The 19,922-nt window shown below is 38.0% G+C and overlaps 1 protein-coding gene across 1 annotated transcript in view; it reads left to right on the top strand.

The window, feature by feature from the left end:
• Window positions 1–4,925, top strand: part of LOC126458265 (exostosin-3) — a 154,239-nt gene extending 149,314 nt beyond the window's left edge. Inside the window, exon 15 of the mRNA XM_050095189.1 lies at window positions 4,249–4,925. Coding sequence (XP_049951146.1) covers window positions 4,249–4,353 — 105 coding nt within the window. The 3' untranslated portion in view covers window positions 4,354–4,925. The remainder of the gene's footprint in view (window positions 1–4,248) is intronic.
• Window positions 4,926–19,922: the final 14,997 nt, after the last annotated feature.

Here is a 19,922-nt window from a genome sequence, read left to right as displayed (position 1 = left end):
AACAGTTAGTTTAAACAAACACCTAATGGCTGTATAACTGATGTCATCCCTCCTGCAATTGCAGCCAAATCCATTCATCACTGCACTAATTTTCTCTTTAGACTTAGACTAGTATGAGTCTAGTACAAGTGTGTTTGACAAACCTGACAAGCCACCAGGACAACATTACCATTCCAGTTTAATCCACTCTAATACCATATTCTCTGTCAACCAACCACTTTCATTAGCACCTACATAACACTTTATGGCATACATGTAAAAACAATGAATAATAGCATTTTTGACCATCAGCTGTAAAAGCGAGCATGACAGACATGCACTGCTTTTCACTACCTGTGGCAGTGTCTTGACATCTTTGTTCCCAGTTGCGTATACTGTGTAAGTTGTTGACATATCAAAATACACTGGAGTTCGGTCTGCATTATGTGTGTGTTCAAGAAGATAATTATTTTCAGTGCAGCGTCTGATTATAAAACTTTGAAATTTGATGAGTTTTTCCTCATAGTTTTCTGGCAGCTTCTGTGCAAATGAAGTGTGCCTACAAAGAGCAAATCCGCAATATTTCATGAAACAGGCAACACAGTTGTGGCTTCCTTTGAAATTTGTGATTTTCTACTGTCAAGCAGCTTCATGTGCTTTAGCTTGGATAATTTCTGCACTCACAGATAAGCACTTCTGTCGCTGCTTTCTAACAAAATAATTCAGCACGACTTCTAATGTATTATAGCAGCCACATTTTGGCAAAAAAAAAAAAAAAAAAAAAAAAAAAAAAAAAAAAAAAAAAAAAATGTTTTTCTGTTGCTGCCACATGCTAAAAGTTGTTCCTTTTGCTGTTTCCACCATCTCATGTTACTCTTGTTGATCTTATTTACACTGACCTGCAGCAAGCTTTGAAGTTTTCTCAGTGAGAGAAATCATTTCTCTTTTAAACTTTGCAGTAATGTGAATACACTTCACCAAGGTAGACTAAAAAGTACTAAAGTACACTGAAACAAAGGGTGAAATATGAATGTACCATCTTCAGACACTGTAGTGAGCACTGTTCTTATTGCCCTAAGGGTCAGTGGAAGAAACACAAATGCAATTAGCGGTGGGGGTGGGGGTGGGGAGGAGATGGGAGGTGGTGCATCAGAAAAGTTACACCCATTACATGCAGTGCGAATAATGTACGATTGGTATTGATCATCTGTGGTGGTTGAAGTGTCTCATGAAAGTAACAAGTTTTCATAAAAGCTCATTTATAAGAACTCTCATCTTCAAATGTGGAACTTATTTGTACCCATGTATATTAAATTAAGTTAGGCAATGAAACACTAATTATTGTTACATTGTGAGTATTGGCAGCATTGAGAAATGACTCGATGTACATGGACATGTGCTGACAGCTTCCAAACGTAGATGGAGCTCTCAAATGTAAAATTGTATGTACTGTGCTTGCCAAATGTTGCATATTTCTTAAAAATGCTCATTTAGTGATTTGTATGTAAGAGATTTATTTTTATTGCTGTGGATATTTGAAAGACTGCTAAAGCCAAAGACGTACAGTATTAAATATAAGTTTCTCCCATGATAAACAATGGTTAATGCTCAGTACTCAAAACATTAACCAAACACCATATCTTCTGAGAAAAATAACAACTTATGACAGTTATTTTATATTTATTTATTTTTTCCCCCAGAAATATCCTTAGACTTTGTTCCCACAAGCACATTTTTGGACCATGAAAATCAGGAAAAAAAAAGGGCTTGCATTTGGGTAAATGCAGTAACTTGTTACTTCTACAGCCTTGTGACATTGAGGTAGTGATCCATCCCTAATGACCATGATATCAAAAGCATGATACTCTTGTCCACTTTTCATTTGTATCGTAATTATGTCAACAGCTTCAATACAAGTAGCTGAGTGGTTGTTCTTTTAAATTTTACGAATTAAAATATTAAGGACTGAAGCTATTGTTTATTACAGCTTCAGCTGACTAACACTGCCCTCAACTGTTGCTACTGTATTTATTCTGTCAGTGCTGCCTTATTCCTGCCCTCTGTGTCCTATTTCCTGTATTGTGTTTAATTTCTAGCATTACTTTTAATGTATTAAAAATTGTTTTCTTTATATGCTTGCCACCCAAACATTGTTATTGTTTGTACCCTGTTCTCTCTTTATGTGTAGTCTGTTTCATATTGTTTTATGTTCTTCCATTCTGACCTGCCTCTTCCTACACTTTCTGTGTGTTCTCCCACCTCCAGACTTCATTTGAAATTTCTTCCATTAATCTGTTTCTTTTTTTGTGTCTGTTTTAGCTCTCATACTTTTTGCTACCCATTTAGATACTTATTTCATGTACTGTTGTGCCATACCCAGTATCATATGTATGGCTACATTGTAAGAGGGAATTGTTTGCATAGGTCTATTCAAGTATCCACTTTCTTTTTGTTTTAATAGTAATTAGAACATAAAGAAATCATGATTTCAAAGTGTATTGGCCAGATCACCTTACCTTTATGTTAAAGGTTTTCCCTCACTGTAATTTTTTGTAGAATACAGACAGGAAGGCTGATTTTTACTTACCATCAGCAAGCACAAGTTCCAGATCTGCCAATAGAAACACTTCAGAAACATTAGTCCAAGTTTTTGGAACAAAAAGTTCTTTAAACAATGAGGAAAGCAGGATTGGTCGGGGAAAATTGGGAAGGGATTGGGGGAGGGGTGGGGATCACTCACCTTAAGGTTGAAAGAGACCCACCAGGACAAGAAGGAAGCTTAGCCTTTGTCTTTTCTTGATTGTAACAGGTGGGTTCCTGTTAACTTAAGGTATGAATGTTCCCTGTCTGTGCCTTTCTGTCTCTATAAGTGAAAATGAGAAGGGACAAATACACAAGCATATAACTACTAGGCGACTGATGAGTGACACATAGAAACATGTGTAACTAATTTAGTTATACATTCTCACAGATACACAAGTAGGCATACAAGCACACTCACAATAGTGACACTCTTTTCAGTGTCATTGTGATTTTAATTTAATTGGGTGTGGCTTAGTGTTTAAAAGCATTTGTGTCAGACTACAAATACGAAGGTACGAGGTTCAGTCCTGTGCAAGTCCTAAGATTTTTTACTTCTTGCAATGATTTGTGTATGTGAAAAATACCAAGTTGCACCGTGCTCGAGTCTATGTTTAAACTATAGCACCCCCCTCCCCTCATAACTGGCTGCATAAGGTAGTTTGAAGCTCAGAAGGAGGCAAGGGAGTACCATCTAGTTAAAGACTGTGGAGCATGAGATTATACCTTGAGCAAGCGCACCATTTTTTTAGAACACAAGTGGACTTTTGCATACTTAGTACACATGTAAAGAATAGTTGTGTTTTTGTTACCAAGGTGAACATATATGAGCAAAATCACACTTTAATCTTGTTTAATTAAACAATGACAAAACAAACTTACATTATATGAGCTAAATCATTGTTTAACTGAACAATAATAAAAAACCTTGCATTATATCACTCTGTTGCCACATACAAGTCTAACTCTACAGTAATGATCTACTAGAAATATTAAACAGTGTACTTGCTTCAGATCCCTGCCAACCACTTATTTGATTACTAATTATCTCCTCCATAAATTGTGGGATTGTGCTGCTAGCTCAGAATCTGGGTAATTTTCTTTCACGAGTTGTAAATTTTTTCTCACCTGGCTTGCAGTTTATTTTATATTTCTTCTGATTATTTGGACATATTGCTATGTTATGTGAAGCAATAATGAAAGAATAGTTACTGGCTCGCAATTACCACAATGGAGCAGTACGAAACAATGTTATTTGTGGTTGGTGCACACTATACAATGTGCACCCGCTTGAGGGTTAACTTTGAGGTTCAGGACAGCTTTCCCTGTTTATTTTACGTTTGGAGCTCTGCAATGAGATCCATGGTTACAAGGTTTCACATTCACCTAGATGCAGTAAAAGTGGGAGATCCTGTGTTGACAGAGGTGTGTTTGTGAAAACACTAGGATGTCCAATGCAGCTTTTACATTGCCAAATGACAAAAGCTGTCATGTATTATATTGCAGTGGAAGATAGTTTAATTTTATGCATTTTGTGCCTTTTAAAACTTTTCATTAAATTTTGATTTGATGTCATAGTTGTGCTATTTGTGTTGTACTCACAATATGTCATTAACTTCTTTTTGTGTTTGTTTCCTTTGTTTTTTTGAGAAATGTCTTTGAAGTAACTCCATGAATATTTTCTTTCAGGTATTTGGTTATATGCCGCTCCTGAATACACAATTTAGGGCCGATTCAATTTTATTTAAGACAAGAATTCCTCATGATAAACAGAAATGCTTCAAATTTATTTGAAATCCAAGTTGCGCTTATACCAAGAAACATTCACATTCAGTGATTGCGTACTTTGAGGTAACAACTGATATATTTTCTGTGTCATCTGCAGCTGTGAGAAGAAATATGCGGGAAGAAGTATGCTGTAAAGAAATGCACCATTTATGACCACAGCAATGGCTATGGCTTCATAAGTTCAAAAGAGAATAACTTGACTTTAAATAGTAAAGATTTTTCCTGAAACAATAAAACTGTTAACAAAATGCATTGTGCTTCGTGGCCAGTGAAATTGAAGGCATAAGTACTAGTCATCAGTGACTCTACATTGGTGCACACAGTCGTTCAGTTCTTATGTTTTTACTTTGTTAATGTATCATAGTTGTTTGTATAAAAGTACCACCTTGCTGCACATCCTGCATCCATACCCATAACCTGTCCCTTAGTATCCTTGTACAGTTACAGTACTGTTCGCATTTAAGAAGACAGTCTTTCACAGTTATTTCCGATGTATGTGTGTGATATTAGTATAAGGATATAAAGGTGGAGCAGTATTGCACTTTTATTTTTAATAGTTGTTGAAACAGCTGGTAGGGCGCGGGGGAGGGGGGGGGGGGGGACGACACAATGATGCATTAGTGGTTCGTTATATATCTTCTGAACTGTCAAATGTTTAAGCATCTCACTTAGCTTATGTACTTCATCTTCAGTCTTTTTATATGCAGAACTTCCTATCTGCATATTGATAATTCTGGACCAAATAGTTTCTGTTGCTTATGTACTTGAAATATAACAAAAGATGTGGCAGTGCTTATTTTATACAAAACAAAACTGGTAATTATGATTATGAACTAGTGCACTTCTTGACTTTCAGGTAATATTGATTTGAACTGCCAGGTATCTTGCAGCACACATGCTAAGGAACATGTTATCCTGCATTACATTGGATTTTTTGGAAATTAGCGATTCGCTATAAAACTCCAGTCGTTACTGAAAGTTGCATAAAGTTTGTTTATTCAAAATCAATAATACCTTTATTCGTGCTCTTTAATCACAATTTTTAAAATTCCTAATCTGTCGGAAACACACACGCAATGAGCTAGTAAAACATATAACAGCAGTGCATGCAAAACCATCTGAAGGTGTTCATTTCTGAATGAAATTAATTATCTGGCCTTTTAGAAGCTATGATCAGACATTGCAAATAAAATAGTTTGAATGCTCTCAAGATCACTTTAGTGACAATGGCACAGTTAGGAAGAATGTAAATCAGGTTTTACAAAAATTTGAGGACTGCCATGTTAATGTGCTTCATTCCTCCAAGAAGAAAATGTGTGAGCTATGTTGTCACAAATTATATCTTTTCTGGTATCAAGAGGAACACAAGTAGTCAACTCATCTCCCAACATCTATTTTGTACATTTAAATATCTTGAGCACATTGTGTTTGATTTATTAGTATAACTCCCTTTAATTTTTGATGAACATCATATGCATTATTTACATTTGGTGTGCAACTTTGCCATAAAATTGTTACCATAACTGTTACTGAATGTGATAGCTACGTTCTCATAGCCCAGTAATTACATTTTTATTTACTAATTTTCTAAATGTGTACAATTTTTATAAATAAAATGTGTGTTAGTAAAAATGGAATTTGTACTACTTAACAAAGCAGTGGCTTAGCTGCATCTGTATAAAAAGGAAACTTGAGACAACTGAAAAAATGTTAGACTGGCCAGTACATACATTGAGGAGACAAAGTGTTTAGTACAAAAGTACACACACTGTCCTAGCCCTCAGAGCTGTTAGTTCCTTCTTTGAAGAGGAAAGGGGGATATGTTGGGAAAGTTAACAAGGAAGGGCAGTTCACTCAGACCCCAGAAGGAGAAGAACCCATCTGTTATGGGATCAGAAAGAGTAGGAAGTCAAAGAGGACAGAAATAAAGATAAATTAGAAGAACAAAAATGAATAGTGCAATAAACAGCCAAGAGGGGGCAAAAAGAAAATAAATAGAAAAAGGAGAGGTAGGAGAACAAAGATAAAAATTGAAAGCAATAAAGAAAATGATGTGACATAAAACAATAATAAATAAAATGCATAATTTTTTATGAAAATAATCTTTCATTTTTATTTGTGTATTTATTCATTATGCATCATTTTCTTTATTGCTGTTACTTTTTCATCTTTGTTTTCTTCTCAAGGAAGGAACTGATAATGTTGAAAGCTAGGATATGTTGTGTGCTTTTACTTTTAGATGTGTAAAGTTGAGTATTGGCCAACAATCAGGTGTAACTATAACTAATATGAAACGATTGTGGCAAATTATTGCCAATTTAATTATAAGCTATTTTTGAAGTGATGTCATAAAATGTGATACGCTTGCTGTAACAATGTAGGTACAGATACAGTTAGTTATCTTTTTTTTTTTTTTTTTTTTTTTTGCCTGAAGTCATATTTGTATTGTTATTCATCTACGAGTGTGTCATCACATTTTAATTTATAACATAAGATAATTTTAAGATTTGGTTACTTTATCCCACAATGAAAGTAAAATTTAATTTTTATTGCCAGTGGAAAAGTTTATATATAGACCAAAGCTGTACTGTGATAAAACCATATCAAAGAACTTTTATGAGTTTTTAATTATCTGTATAATGCTTAATGTTCTGTAACCAGTGTGAATTTTGTATTTGTGGTGTAGATTTTACAGTGAAAAATGTTTAAAACATTTTGTCTGTTTCTTGTATTTTACTAAACTTGTCATGCAGATTTTTCCTACTGCTACACACGAACATATTTTATTTGTATGAATCTGTAAAATGAATTCTTGAAGTGTGCTGTATACATGTGAAATTTTGCATGATCATTGTGAGAGTTATGTGTAAGCACAAGTGCAACCAACATCTCTTGAGCAGCAAACTAAAAATGTGTTTTGGTAGTTTTTATTCACAGTTTATAAAACTTAATATTTCCTATGGAAGAAGCGAATGGCATGTTTATCCTTCTTACAACATTCTTTTGTATCATGTTGAAAACAAAAGAGTATTTGTTTTAAACTATTCAAAAAATGGATGTTTTACTCTTCTGTACCTTTTTATAGGAGTTGCTGTCTCTATGGAGAAAAGAAAAGCATGGTCTTAATTCAATTCATTCTTTTGTTATTGTAATCCCAAAAAAGTAACTCTTGTTAACGTTTTAAGTGAATTGTCATTACTGTAGAATAATAAGTAATAATTCTCTATTAGCCAAACAATGGAAAATCCAGGTAGGAAAATTGACAATGTAGGAAAAGACAGGTTGCTACTTACCATAAAGAAGACACGTCAAGTTGCAGACAGGCACATTTAAAAGACACACAAAGTTTTTGGCCACAGCCTTCATCAGTAAAAGAGAGAGACACACCATTCACACATACACAAGCAAACACTCCTGACACGCACACGACGACCAGTTCCATCAGCCTGAGGTGCTGGAGTTGGTGGTCGTGTGTGCATGAGGTGTGCTTGCTTGGTGTGTGAATGGTGTCTCTCTCTCTTTTACTGATGAAGGCTGTGGCCGAAAGCTTTATGTAAGTGTCTTTTAATTGTACCTGTCTGCAACTTGATGTGTCCTCTTTACAGTAACTGGCACTCTGTCTTTTCCTACACTGTCTATATTCTTTAGCTTAGTTAACCCTTTGACTGCTGTGGACAAGCTAACTCATCATGCTCCACTGCTACTCAGGTGCTTTACATGGCCTGTTCCACTGACCCTCTCACTGCTACGGTCAAGTTATTTCCATATCTCAGGGAATAAAAAAGTTTCAAATATTCATCATGCAATGTGTGTGCCTCTGTGGATGCTATCTCTTGCAAAAGACCTCATTTCAGTATCTTGAACACTTTATGGAATATGTCGATTGTTATGACCACATGATTCCACATGGTGCACTGCAGAGGACAGTCCACTAGATAAAAAGTAACTTGAGAATGAAATGAGATATCATTCTGGTCTCAATTTTAAATAAAATTTCGATTTCTCTACATTTCATACATAGCAATGCATGAGCTAAAATTAGCCATACATACAGTTTAAGCAATGCATTTTTTTTCTCCTCTACAAACTCTTTACAATTTCGTGCAATCCCTATTTAATTTAAGGCAGCGTGGTATCTTTGACGAATAATGAAAAGAAATTCAGCTCTTTTTTGAGCAAAGATATCAGAGTGTAAGATGTGCAAACATAAAACTTTTTTCACAAAACAATTGTCTTAAAATCAGATGATATGTATTCCATAGACCCTGATTGAAATTACTTTGTAATTTGAAGTTTCAGCAGGGCTGGTGATTGGTGTCGGCCATCAAGCAGCCATAGTTTATTTTTGAGTGCCACATGCCCTCTCTGTTGTGTGTTTTGTGCTTTACATGTAGCACCTTCTGAAGCATGCTGGCAACACTGCCCCCCCCCCCTCCCCACTACTGCAATCTGTCAATCACAAAGTAATTTTAATCGGAGTATAGTGGCTGGGACACTGTCTCTCAGCACAGGTAGCAGCATTAGGCAACCAATGCAGTGATAAGCTGCACTGAGCACGATAGCAGTCGAACGGTTAAATAATTTGCACAACTAAAAACTTAGGTATTAGCTTTCTGTATTTAAATTAGCTTTAGAAATTGAGACATACAGTGGTGATACTTAAAAACTGATGATAAATTATGAACATATTTCCAGTAGTTTGTCCCCCTCAGCTTTGCAGGTATTTGTGGAAAATCGATTTTTAACCACTGTCAGCTGCTATGCTACCATCTTCAGTTGTGACTAGTTATCATAAGTCACAAAAAGCTTTTCAGCTCCAGCATCTTTCTGTCTCACTCTGACATCAAAAACACAAACCAGGCAACAAAACTCAATACCTAGAATTTAAACATAGATGATGATTGACGTGCTTCAGGCCTCTAACAGTGATGATGATCCAACAGTTTGTAAGTTTCCAGAAATTTGATGTGGTGTACTACTATATTAATGGCATATTGTCTGCACAATGACAAACTGCCTATTGGCTTCTGTCTCGAGTTCTTCAGCCGAAGAACACGAGACAGAAGCCAATAGGCAGTTTGTAAACAAGTGGCCGTGAAAGCCTTAACAATTTTGTGTCTGCACAATGTTTAAATTCTATTTACAACAAGCTTCCATTTATCAGATGTTGATTACATGGTTTGCAAATTATCTGTGAGTAGTTTGTCCAGTTTGGAAAAAATAATAGTGGAGCCTGAATTATTATGTTATAACTAGAACATTGTAATTCTGTCAGAGACAGCAAAGGACCTGGAAGAGCAGCCGAACGGAATGGACGGTGTCTTGAAAGGAGGATATTAGATGAACATCAACAAAAGCAAAATGAGGATAATGGAATGTAGTCGAATTAAATCGGGTTATGCTGAGGGAATTAGATTAGGAAATGAGACGCTCAAAGTAGTAAATGAGTTTTGCTCTTTGGGGAGCAAAATAACTGATGATGGTCGAAGTGGAGAGGATATAAAATGTAGACTGGCAATGGCAAGGAAAGCGTTTCTGAAGAAGAGAAATTTGTTAACATCAAGTATAGATGTGTCAGGAAGTCGTTTCTGAAAGTACGTGTATGGAGTGTAGCCATGTATGGAAGTGAAACATGGACGATAAATAGTTTAGACAAGGAGAGAATAGAAGCTTTCGAAATGTGGTGCTACAGAAGAATGCTGAAGATTAGATGGGTAGATCACATAACTAATAAGGAGGTATTGAACAGAATTGGAGAGAAGAGAAATTTGTGGCACAACTTGACTAGGAAAAGGGATCGCTTGGTAGGACACATTTTGAGGCATCAAGGGATCACCAATTTAGTATTGGAGGGCAGCGTGAATCTACAATTCGTTGGTAGATTAGTGGAGCTACGTGGCACCAGGTATTTACACACAATATTCTGAGTCCCAGAACTAAGAGTTTCCTACAAATTCAAGCCTCGTTGATCCATTTCCTCCATCCACTTATAGCGCAACACCTGTTGAACCACTCGCTCCTCTTAGTTGTGTTGGTGTCAAAGATCCGACACATACATTTCTGTTGGCTTTTAATTGTTTACACAAGCAAACCTTTGTTGACAGTGTCTTTTTGATTTGTCGTTGTTGGTACAGTACAGTTTGTGTTTTATTTTCTTTGTTGATTATTTTTGTTTGTTTGTACACCAAAAAAATGTTTGCTGTAAGAAATTAAACAAAACTAGAGACTTTGAGTGTTACGTTAAAAGCGCTGAAATGATTTCAGAGAGAAGAAACAATAGAAAACTTGCTCTTGAATGTGGTGTTGGCCAAGTTACTATTGGTGACTGAAGAAGCCTACTGAATTTGAAACAGTTTTCTTGAATTGAATGTTATAAAGAATCTCTTAACTGAAAAACTGTAAAGAAGTTGGAATTAGGAAAAGAAAAGTATGTCATTCTGCATGTGGTTTATTCTTTTCAAAATCATTTTATTTCTTTTTCCCACATGAATTTTGATACATAAAGTTTTCAGTAGTTTGAGGTGTTCCCGATCCTGTTCCCGATCTCCTCATACTATTGAAAATCTACTCTGCTTGTGTTGGAATACTTAGTACAAGGTTAGATGAGTTGCAACACACAAATAACATTTTGAACCTTAAGTCTCTTCTGTCTCATCCGTGATAAGAGTACAAAACATTTGTCAGTATTAGTAGAATTACTGTCTGTCATGCACCTCAACAGTGACTGGCACTGTATAGCCATAGATCCAAAGAAGTAGACAAGGACAGAAACATTTTCAGGTACATTTTCTCAATAATTCTATTTGAGGTCAATAACAAATAATAGTTTCAGATGAATTGTTATATATAATACATAACCACAGTACAAGGTGCAAAAATTGTAAACAGAGTCTCTGCCACACATTCAGAAGTAATGCCTTTAATCTGCCTGCAGATGTAACTACAAAAAATGCATATGGGCGAAAAAGTGGTGTGGGATGTGTCCTACACACTAGCATACTAACATGCTAAAAGAACTTTCCCAAATCCGGATGACTATTGGAATTTCTTTAAGGATGGAAGGGGAGTCCTGCAACGAATTGGTGAACCTGATTACACCTTATATATAACACAGGGAGGATGCTATATAAGCCCAGTAAGGAGCACTTATGATTAGTTCTTCTTCGATGCTCTCTTCCATTCCCAATATGTCTTGAGTGCTGCTGATAATTTCTTCTTCCTCTCCTGTGAAAGGGGCTCTAGGTAGTGGGGTCCAAGACTGTACCATAGCACAAAATTTGGAACGATCTTCTGCCTCAAGATCAGAGATCCCAGCTGAATCCAAGTCTTTTAGTACTTTATTAAGCCACAGGCTTCCAATCTTATAGCTTTTAACCAATGAGAAGGTCTTCTTGATAAGCCTATTGTTGTTCATTCGTTGTAGGTGCCTATAGAACTCAAGCCTCCTACGTCACATACTGGTGTTGGCTGATTCTAACTGTTGATACAGTTCAGAATTAGACTTCAGTCAGTAGGTTCCATCTGGGAGCAATCTCGGGACATGAATTTTTCTGAGAATACATTTTTTGGATTTTGCTAGGTCATCCATCGTGCCTTTTCTGTTCATCAAGAGGGTCTCTGTGGCATACAGAAACTGTAGTCTGACAGCAGTTCTGTAATGACAGACGTTAGCATTCTTCGAAATGCCCTTCTTGTTGTACGATTGTGGGACAGATGGTATGCTGCGTTGAGTTTGTTACGCCTTTCTAAGACAGAGGTCTCTACCATTGGGGTGGACCCATTCACCAAGATAACGAAAGCGATTGACCATCCCAATCGTTCCACATATAGTCATCAAAGGGTTGTTACTGGAGTGCGGGTTCTCAAAGTATTTGGTCTTGTCATATGATATTTGTAACCCCGATTTCACCGCTATCTCATGCAGGGCTCAGACAGCACCCTTGGAATTGTTGGTTAAGATTGCAATGTCATCTGCAAAAGCAAGGCATCTAATCTCAGTTCTTTGGGTCCTGGCTCCAATGGTAACGATGAAAACCACAGTGATGATTGTATTCAATTTTTGTTTTAGTTGGAGAATGGTTTTCATATTGAAGATTGCTCAGTACAGGAGCTTCCATATTGAAATCCTCCTAGATATTCACCTATTGTTTGATCTCATAGATTTTCTAAATTGTCAAGTAAAATCTTGGAGAGCACTTTGTATCCTATTGGCAGCAGAGAAACCCCCAGTAGTTGTTGACATCGCTGTGATCACCTTCCTTATGTAAAGGGTGTATGATAGCTGATTTCCAGTCATCAGGGATCCTGCCAGTCTCCCAACAGTTGACGAAGATCCGATGTAGGGCCTCTGTGACAGTATTTCCAACTGCTTTCAGAGCTTCTGCAATGATGCCATCTTCCCCGGATACCTTGCAGTACTTAAGATGGTTGATACCATTAGCAACTTGCTGTATAGTTGGCGAGTTAGATGGTAGATGTATCTTTTGAGAATCTTTAACAGGCAGTCTTTCCTTAGGCTCTTTACAATGAAGGGTTATTAGTGGCCATCTCCCTTGCAATATTCTTAAAGTGAAGGCATGATGGTTTATACACTGAGAGTTCCTCTTTGAAGGCCTGATAAAAGTTTCTGGTGTTGTATATTTTAAAGTCTTCATCCAACTTTTCCAGTCTTGATCAATTGTAAGATCTCTTCACATGCCTGATGGTCTTGCTTTTCAGTTTCCGCACCATTGTGAAATTCTCCCAGTCCTCTTGTCGTTTAGTCAAGTTCCACTTTCTCCAGGCTGTGGCCCGCTCATCAACTGCAAGGTCACATTCAGAATTCCACCATCTGTGATGTTGCTGCCTTGCAGACGCCCCTTACATGGAGAACAGACACTGCTGATGGCTAGTGCACTCATACTATTCGATGAGAACTGGGCTGCCTCTTCTGCAATCTCCACCTTTCTGAAGTCCATCTTCTCTGCTGTAGATTCCATTGAGATCTTCACTCGTAACCCTGAGCTGGGACCCTTTATTGCCTCCTTGGCTGTTGGGAGCTCCCCACTACTCCTCCTCCACCCTCGAAGCCACAGGGTGTCTTTCATGGGATGCCCACTTCTTCATTGTGGACTATTCTTAGATTCTCCTTGCCTGCAACCAACCTACAAGTTAGCGAACTAGCTTTCCCTGTTGGCCTTCTGGCTCATTGGGTACTGTGCCACTCCACCACCATCAAGGTGATGGTCCCTGGGGTGGGGATGCAGTTCATATACATGTCAGATTTCTTTTTGTACAATGATGGAAGTGTTCTAAGAATGCAAAAGGAGTAAGATACATTATTGTAGAGGATAGGCAGGTAGCAATGGCGCACATACCTGGGTGCAAGGGGGAACCACAACCCTTCCACCCATCTCTCAGGGAAAGGAAAGAATAGTGTTGTCAGATGTTTTTCTTTCGAGGATGTGATTTAAAAGTTGGTATTTACATAGGTTTTTAACATGGTTGGAACTGGAACTTTTTTATGGGCTCTTACAGGTTGCCATTATTCTTCCAAAATATTAAAAATCTCTATACCCCTTCCCATCCTACAACCTATCTTATGGGCGCCCTTGGTAAGTAGTTCAAGGGGTCCTCACATGCTCAATATTTATTGCATAGTAATATTGTGTCAATAAATTGCACGAATGTGCAAGGCTAAGAACGGAATGATATTATTGCACATTACGTATGACTTGGACGCATCATTAAGCAGGTTTCATAAATGCAGAAAAGAAACTTTGTTTTTTGCAGTAGACTATTTTATACTAGCTGTTTGTGAAAGGATTTTTTTCTACTGATAGCTTCGCGTTCTAGAAATGAAATGGAGCAAAGAGGCGTTAAGCGTCTTAAATCAGGCATACAGTGAGGAAAGATGTATGTATGACCCACTGTATCATAACACGGTAGTCGGAAATCGTTTCTTTCTGAGTAATGTGCATTTAACGTTATACGATGATTTTCGATTTGTATCATAATGCCTTAGTTTACGAAAGTTCAGGTTTGATTTGATTGCATCTCTTGCTTGATTTCAGCATACCAAAAAAGAAAAACTGGCAGTGAAATGGAGAAAGTCATTGCAGTTTGGCTCAGTGCGACAGATTAGGACTGCAAAACTCTTGAGTTGCACACATGTATATAGTCAAAACTTGGAAAAATAACACAAGTACATTTTAAGTATTGGTCTTTAAAGTATTGCGGTGCATATGTCCACAACAACTTTTGAAATGGTGGGCTGTGCTCTTCCGGTTCTGTGGCTAAAAGCCAGACCCCTAAAAGATTCCCCTCGCCAGAAAACGTAGCATTACATCCAGCCTGCAACGTAACGGGGTATTTACTGGTATTTTATTCGCAATAGAGGCTGGTATAATCACAGAATGTATAAACATATGATTTAATTCTTACTTTCATGAATGTGAGACAGCCTTCCTCATGACTGTGTCACACTTGCTAATTCTATCTTCAGCTAATTCAATCTGCGGCCATAATCACTTCAGAAACACTTCTGTATGAATCACCTACATTATCCTTTTATTCCTTGTGTACGCGATACTACTGCTACCTGTATATGTGTATATCACTAGCCCATGACTTTTGTCACCCCAGTGTAGGCCTTAATAGTATAAAAATCGACGTCGTCTTTCCAGGTCTACTGACTTTCTTTTTCCGGCAGTGTGTATACCGTCAATACAGCTCACAGATGGGCAATATTATTGGGCAATAAATAGCGTGTGAGGATCCTGTGACAGTCTAATCCAAAAAAGGCAACTAATATTTTTAAGAGTTCCGTAAGACTGTAGTTTTCCTGCTCGACAACAATCAAAAACAGAGAGACAGAAAAGTTTTAATATGTAGTTAACTTTAATTGCTTAACTTCTCATGGTCGGGGTTCACAAGACACATAGAATTTTTTAAATGACATCATATTAGCTGTTGACTGTAGAAATCATTTATTTCACAATTGCTGTATCGACCTTTGTCCTTTTCACTGTAGAAATACAGTGGCCAGATGTATATGTGTCAGAGGATTTTAAAGTCTGACATGTGCTGATGCAAAGTTCTTTGCATACCACTTAAAAACTGCCTAAATTGCCACTGAAATAAATAACTTCTACTGTCAACGGTGAATATGATTGTCTTTAAAAGTTTTAATTGATGTTGGTGAATTCGACCATGTCCTGTACTGTATTCGTCATTAGAATTAACCTGATCTAAACACTACACCATGTATTCTTCCAGGTTTGCTTGAATTTCATTGGATTTCGTTTCACGTGGAGCAGAAGCCAAGCTGCGTCCAGTACAGTCAAGTACGATCATAAGGATACATTTTGGTTGGTTGTTTTGGTGCTTAAGGGCGCTCAACGGTGAGGTTATCAGTGGGATATGTTTTATGCTGTGTTACACATAGACTTCTCCCCCCATGAACCATGGACCTTGCCGTTGGTGGGGAGGCTTGCGTGCCTCAACGACACAGATAGCCATACTGTAGGTGCAACCACAACGGAGGGGTATCTGTTGAGAGGCCAGACAAACATGTGGTTCCTGAAGAGGGGCAGCACCCTTTTCAGTAGTTGCAGGGACAACAGTCTGGATGATTGACTGATCTGGCCTTGTAACACTAAACAAAATGACCTTGCTGTTGTGGTACTGCGAACGGCTGAAAGCAAGGGGAAACTACAGCCGTAATTTTTCCCGAGGGCATGCAGCTTTATTGTATGGTTAAATGATGATGGTGTCCTCTTGGGTAAAATATTCTGGAGGTAAAATAGTCCCCCCATTCGGATCTCTGGGCGGGGACTACTCAGGAGGACGTCTTTATCAGGAGAAAGAAAACTGGCATTCAATGGATCGGAGCGTGGAATGTCAGATCCCTTAATTGGGCAGGTAGGTTAGAAAATTTAAAAAGGGAAATGAAGTTAGATATAGTGGGAATTAGTGAAGTTCGGTGGCAGGAGGAACAAGACTTCTGGTCAGGTGAATACAGGGTTATAAATACAAAATCAAATAGGGGTAATGCAGGACTAGGTTTAATAATGAATAAAAAAATAGGAGTGCGGGTTAGCTACTACAAACAGCATAGTGAACGTATTTTAGTGGCCAAGATAGACATGAAGGCCACGCCTACTACAGTAGTACAAGTTTATATGCCAACTAGCTCTGCAGATGACGAAGAAATTGAACAAATGTATGATGAAATAAAAGAAATTATTCAGGTAGTGAAGGGAGACGAAAATTTAAGTGTCATGGGTGACTGGAATGCGACAGGAGGAAAAGGAAGAGAAGGAAACATAGTAGGTGAATATGGATTGGGGCTAAGAAATGAAAGAGGAAGCCGTCTGGTAGAATTTTGCACAGAGCATAACTTAATCATAGCTAAGACTTGGTTCAAGAATCATAAAAGAAGGTTGTATACATGGAAGAACCCTGGAGATACTAAAAGGTATCGGATAGATTATATAATGGTAAGACAGAGATTTAGGAACCAGGTTTTAAATTGTAGGACATTTCCAGGGGCAGATGTGGACTCTGACCACAATCTATTGGTTATGAGCTGTAGATTAAAACTGAAGAAATTGCAAAAAGGTGGGAATTTAAGGAGATGGGATCTAGATAAACTGACTAAACCAGAGGTTGTACAGAGTTTCAGGGACAGTTTAAGGGAACAATTGACAGGAATGGGGGAAACAAATACAGTAGAAGACGAATGGCTAGCTCTGAGGGATGAAGTAGTGAAGGCAGCAGAGGATCAGGTAGGTAAAAAGATGAGGGCTAGTAGAAATCCTTGGGTAACAGAAGAAATATTGAATTTAATTGATGAAAGGAGAAAATATAAAAATGCAGTAAATGAAGCAGGCAAAAAGGAATACAAACGTCTCAAAAATGAGATTGACAGGAAGTGCAAAATGGCTAAGCAGGAATGGCTAGAGGACAAAGGTAAGGATGTAGAGGCTTATCTCATTAGGGGTAAGATAGATACAGCCTACAGAAAAATTAAAAGAGATCTTTGGAGAAAAGAGAGCCACTTGTATGAATATCAAGAGATCAGATGGAAACCCATTTCTAAGCAAAGAGGGGATAGCAGAAAGGTGGGAGGAGTATATAGAGGGTCTATACAAGGGCGATGTACTTGAGGACAATATTATGGAAATGGAAGAGGATGTGGATGAAGATGAAATGGGAGATACGATACTGCGTGAAGAGTTTGACAGAGCACTGAAAGACCTCAGTCAAAACAAGGCTCCGGGAGTAGACAACATTCCATTAGAACTACTGACGGCCTTGGGATAGCCAGACCTGACAAAACTCTACCATCTGGTGAGCAAGATGTACGAGACAGGCGAAATACCCTCAGACTTCAAGAAGAATATAATAATTCCCATCCCAAAGAAAGCAGGTGTTGACAGATGATAAAATTACCAAACAATCAGTTTAATAAGTCACAGCTGCAAAATACTAACACAAATTCTTTACAGACGAATGGAAAAACTGGTAGAAGCCGACCTCGGGGAAGATCAGTTTGGATTCCGTAGAAATGTTGGAACACGTGAGGCAATACTGACCTTACGACTTATCTTAGAAGAAAGATTAAGGAAAGGCAAACCCACGTTTCTAGCATTTGTAGACTTAGAGAAAGCTTTTGACAATGTTGACTGGAATACTCTCTTTCAAAATTTAAAGGTGGCAGGGGTAAAATACAGGGAGCGAAAGGCTATTTACAATTTGTACAGAAACCAGATGGCAGTTATGAGAGTCGAGGGACACGAAAGGGAAGCAGTGGTTGGGAAGGGAGTGAGATAGGGTTGTAGCCTCTCCCCGATGTTATTCAATCTGTATATTGAGCAAGCAGTAAAGGAAACAAAAGAAAAATTCGGAGTAGGTATTAAAATCCATGGAGAAGAAATAAAAACTTTGAGGTTCACTGATGACATTGTAATTCCGTCAGAGACAGCAAAGGACTTGGAAGAGCAGTTGAATGGAATGGACAGTGTCTTGAAAGGAGGATATAAAATGAACATCAACAAAAGCAAAACGAGGATAATGGAATGTAGTCGAATTAAATCGGGTGATGCTGAGGAAGTTAGATTAGGAAATGAGACACTTAAAGTAGTAAAGGAGTTTTGCTATTTGGGGAGCAAAATAACTGATGATGGTCGAAGTAGAGAGGATGTAAAATGTAGACTGCCAATGGCAAGAAAAGCGTTTCTGAAGAAGAGAAACTTGTTAACATCGAGTATAGATTTAAGTGTCGGGAAGTCATTTCTGAAAGTATTAGTATGGAGTGTAGCGATGTATGGAAGTGAAACATGGACAATAAATAGTTTGGACAAGAAGAGAATAGAAGCTTTCGAAATGTGGTGCTACAGACGAATGTTGAAGATTAGGTGGGTAGATCACGTAACTAATGAGGAGGTATTGAATAGGATTGGGGAGAAGACAAGTTTGTGGCACAACTTGACTAGAAGAAGGGATCGGTTGGTAGGACATGTCCTGAGGCATCAAGGGATCACAAATTTAGCATTGGAGGGCAGCGTGGAGGGTAAATATCGTAGAGGGAGACCAAGAGATGAATACACTAAACAGATTCAGAAGAATGTAGGTTGCAGTAGGTACTGGGAGATGAAGGAGCTTGCACAGGATAGATTAGCATGGAGAGCTGCATCAAACCAGTCTCAGGACTGAAGACCACAACAACAACACATAGACTGAATGATAATGCGGGACAATAACTTTACCTGCGCATTTAACTTAGACAGCACTGGCCAGCCAGCTGGTCCAGCTAACATGCAATGATGTGAGGAGATGCAAAAAAAAAAAAAAAAAAAGAAAAAAAAAAATGACCCAAATGGCTCTGAGCACTATGGGACTTAACAACTGAGGTCATCAGTCCCATAGAACTTAGAACTACTTAAACCTAACTAACCTAAGGACATCACACACGTCCATGCCCGAGGCAGTATTCGAACCTGCGACCGTAGCAGTCGCGCGGTTCCGGAGTGCAGCGCCTAGAACCGCTCGGCTACCGCGGCCGGCGAGCAGTTGCACTTCAGAAGTAAAAAGAGAAACATTAAAGCTTCAAATGTCATTTAATTTTTAAAGAGAATTAAATAATATTCGACAAAACTCCAGCAATATCGCACACTTCTTAGGCGAAAATGCGAAAAGCATAAAATGCTCTCGTTCTCACCTAACATAGTATCCTAATTATAAACAAGAGTGATGCACATTCCTAACTTAAACACAGGATAAATTTTATGATGGAGCTACGTGTGATGCAGAAAGAAGCATACTGCAGGGATTTCACCGTATTTTTTAATAATGACGCCACTGAAGGTATTAATTATAGTTACTGGACTGGCAATCTCTTAGCTCCTTCCTTACCTGAAGTTGAGAAATACATTTCAGTTCTGGAATTTTCATCTGCTACATTGCTAAGGAATAGATCAACAACAGAATCCACGAAGCCATCCAGGTGCCGCATTTTCTCCTCTTCTTTTATGACGATCTGTTAAATATCCCGCCAGCATTCGGCAGTGACATGCGAAAAAGCTGCATGCGTT

The sequence above is a fragment of the Schistocerca serialis genome, chromosome 2 (assembly GCF_023864345.2).
Source record: "Schistocerca serialis cubense isolate TAMUIC-IGC-003099 chromosome 2, iqSchSeri2.2, whole genome shotgun sequence".
NCBI classification, from domain to species: domain Eukaryota; kingdom Metazoa; phylum Arthropoda; class Insecta; order Orthoptera; family Acrididae; genus Schistocerca; species Schistocerca serialis.
Note: the sequence above shows the minus strand (reverse complement) of the source record. Positions and strands in the feature narration are given on the sequence as shown.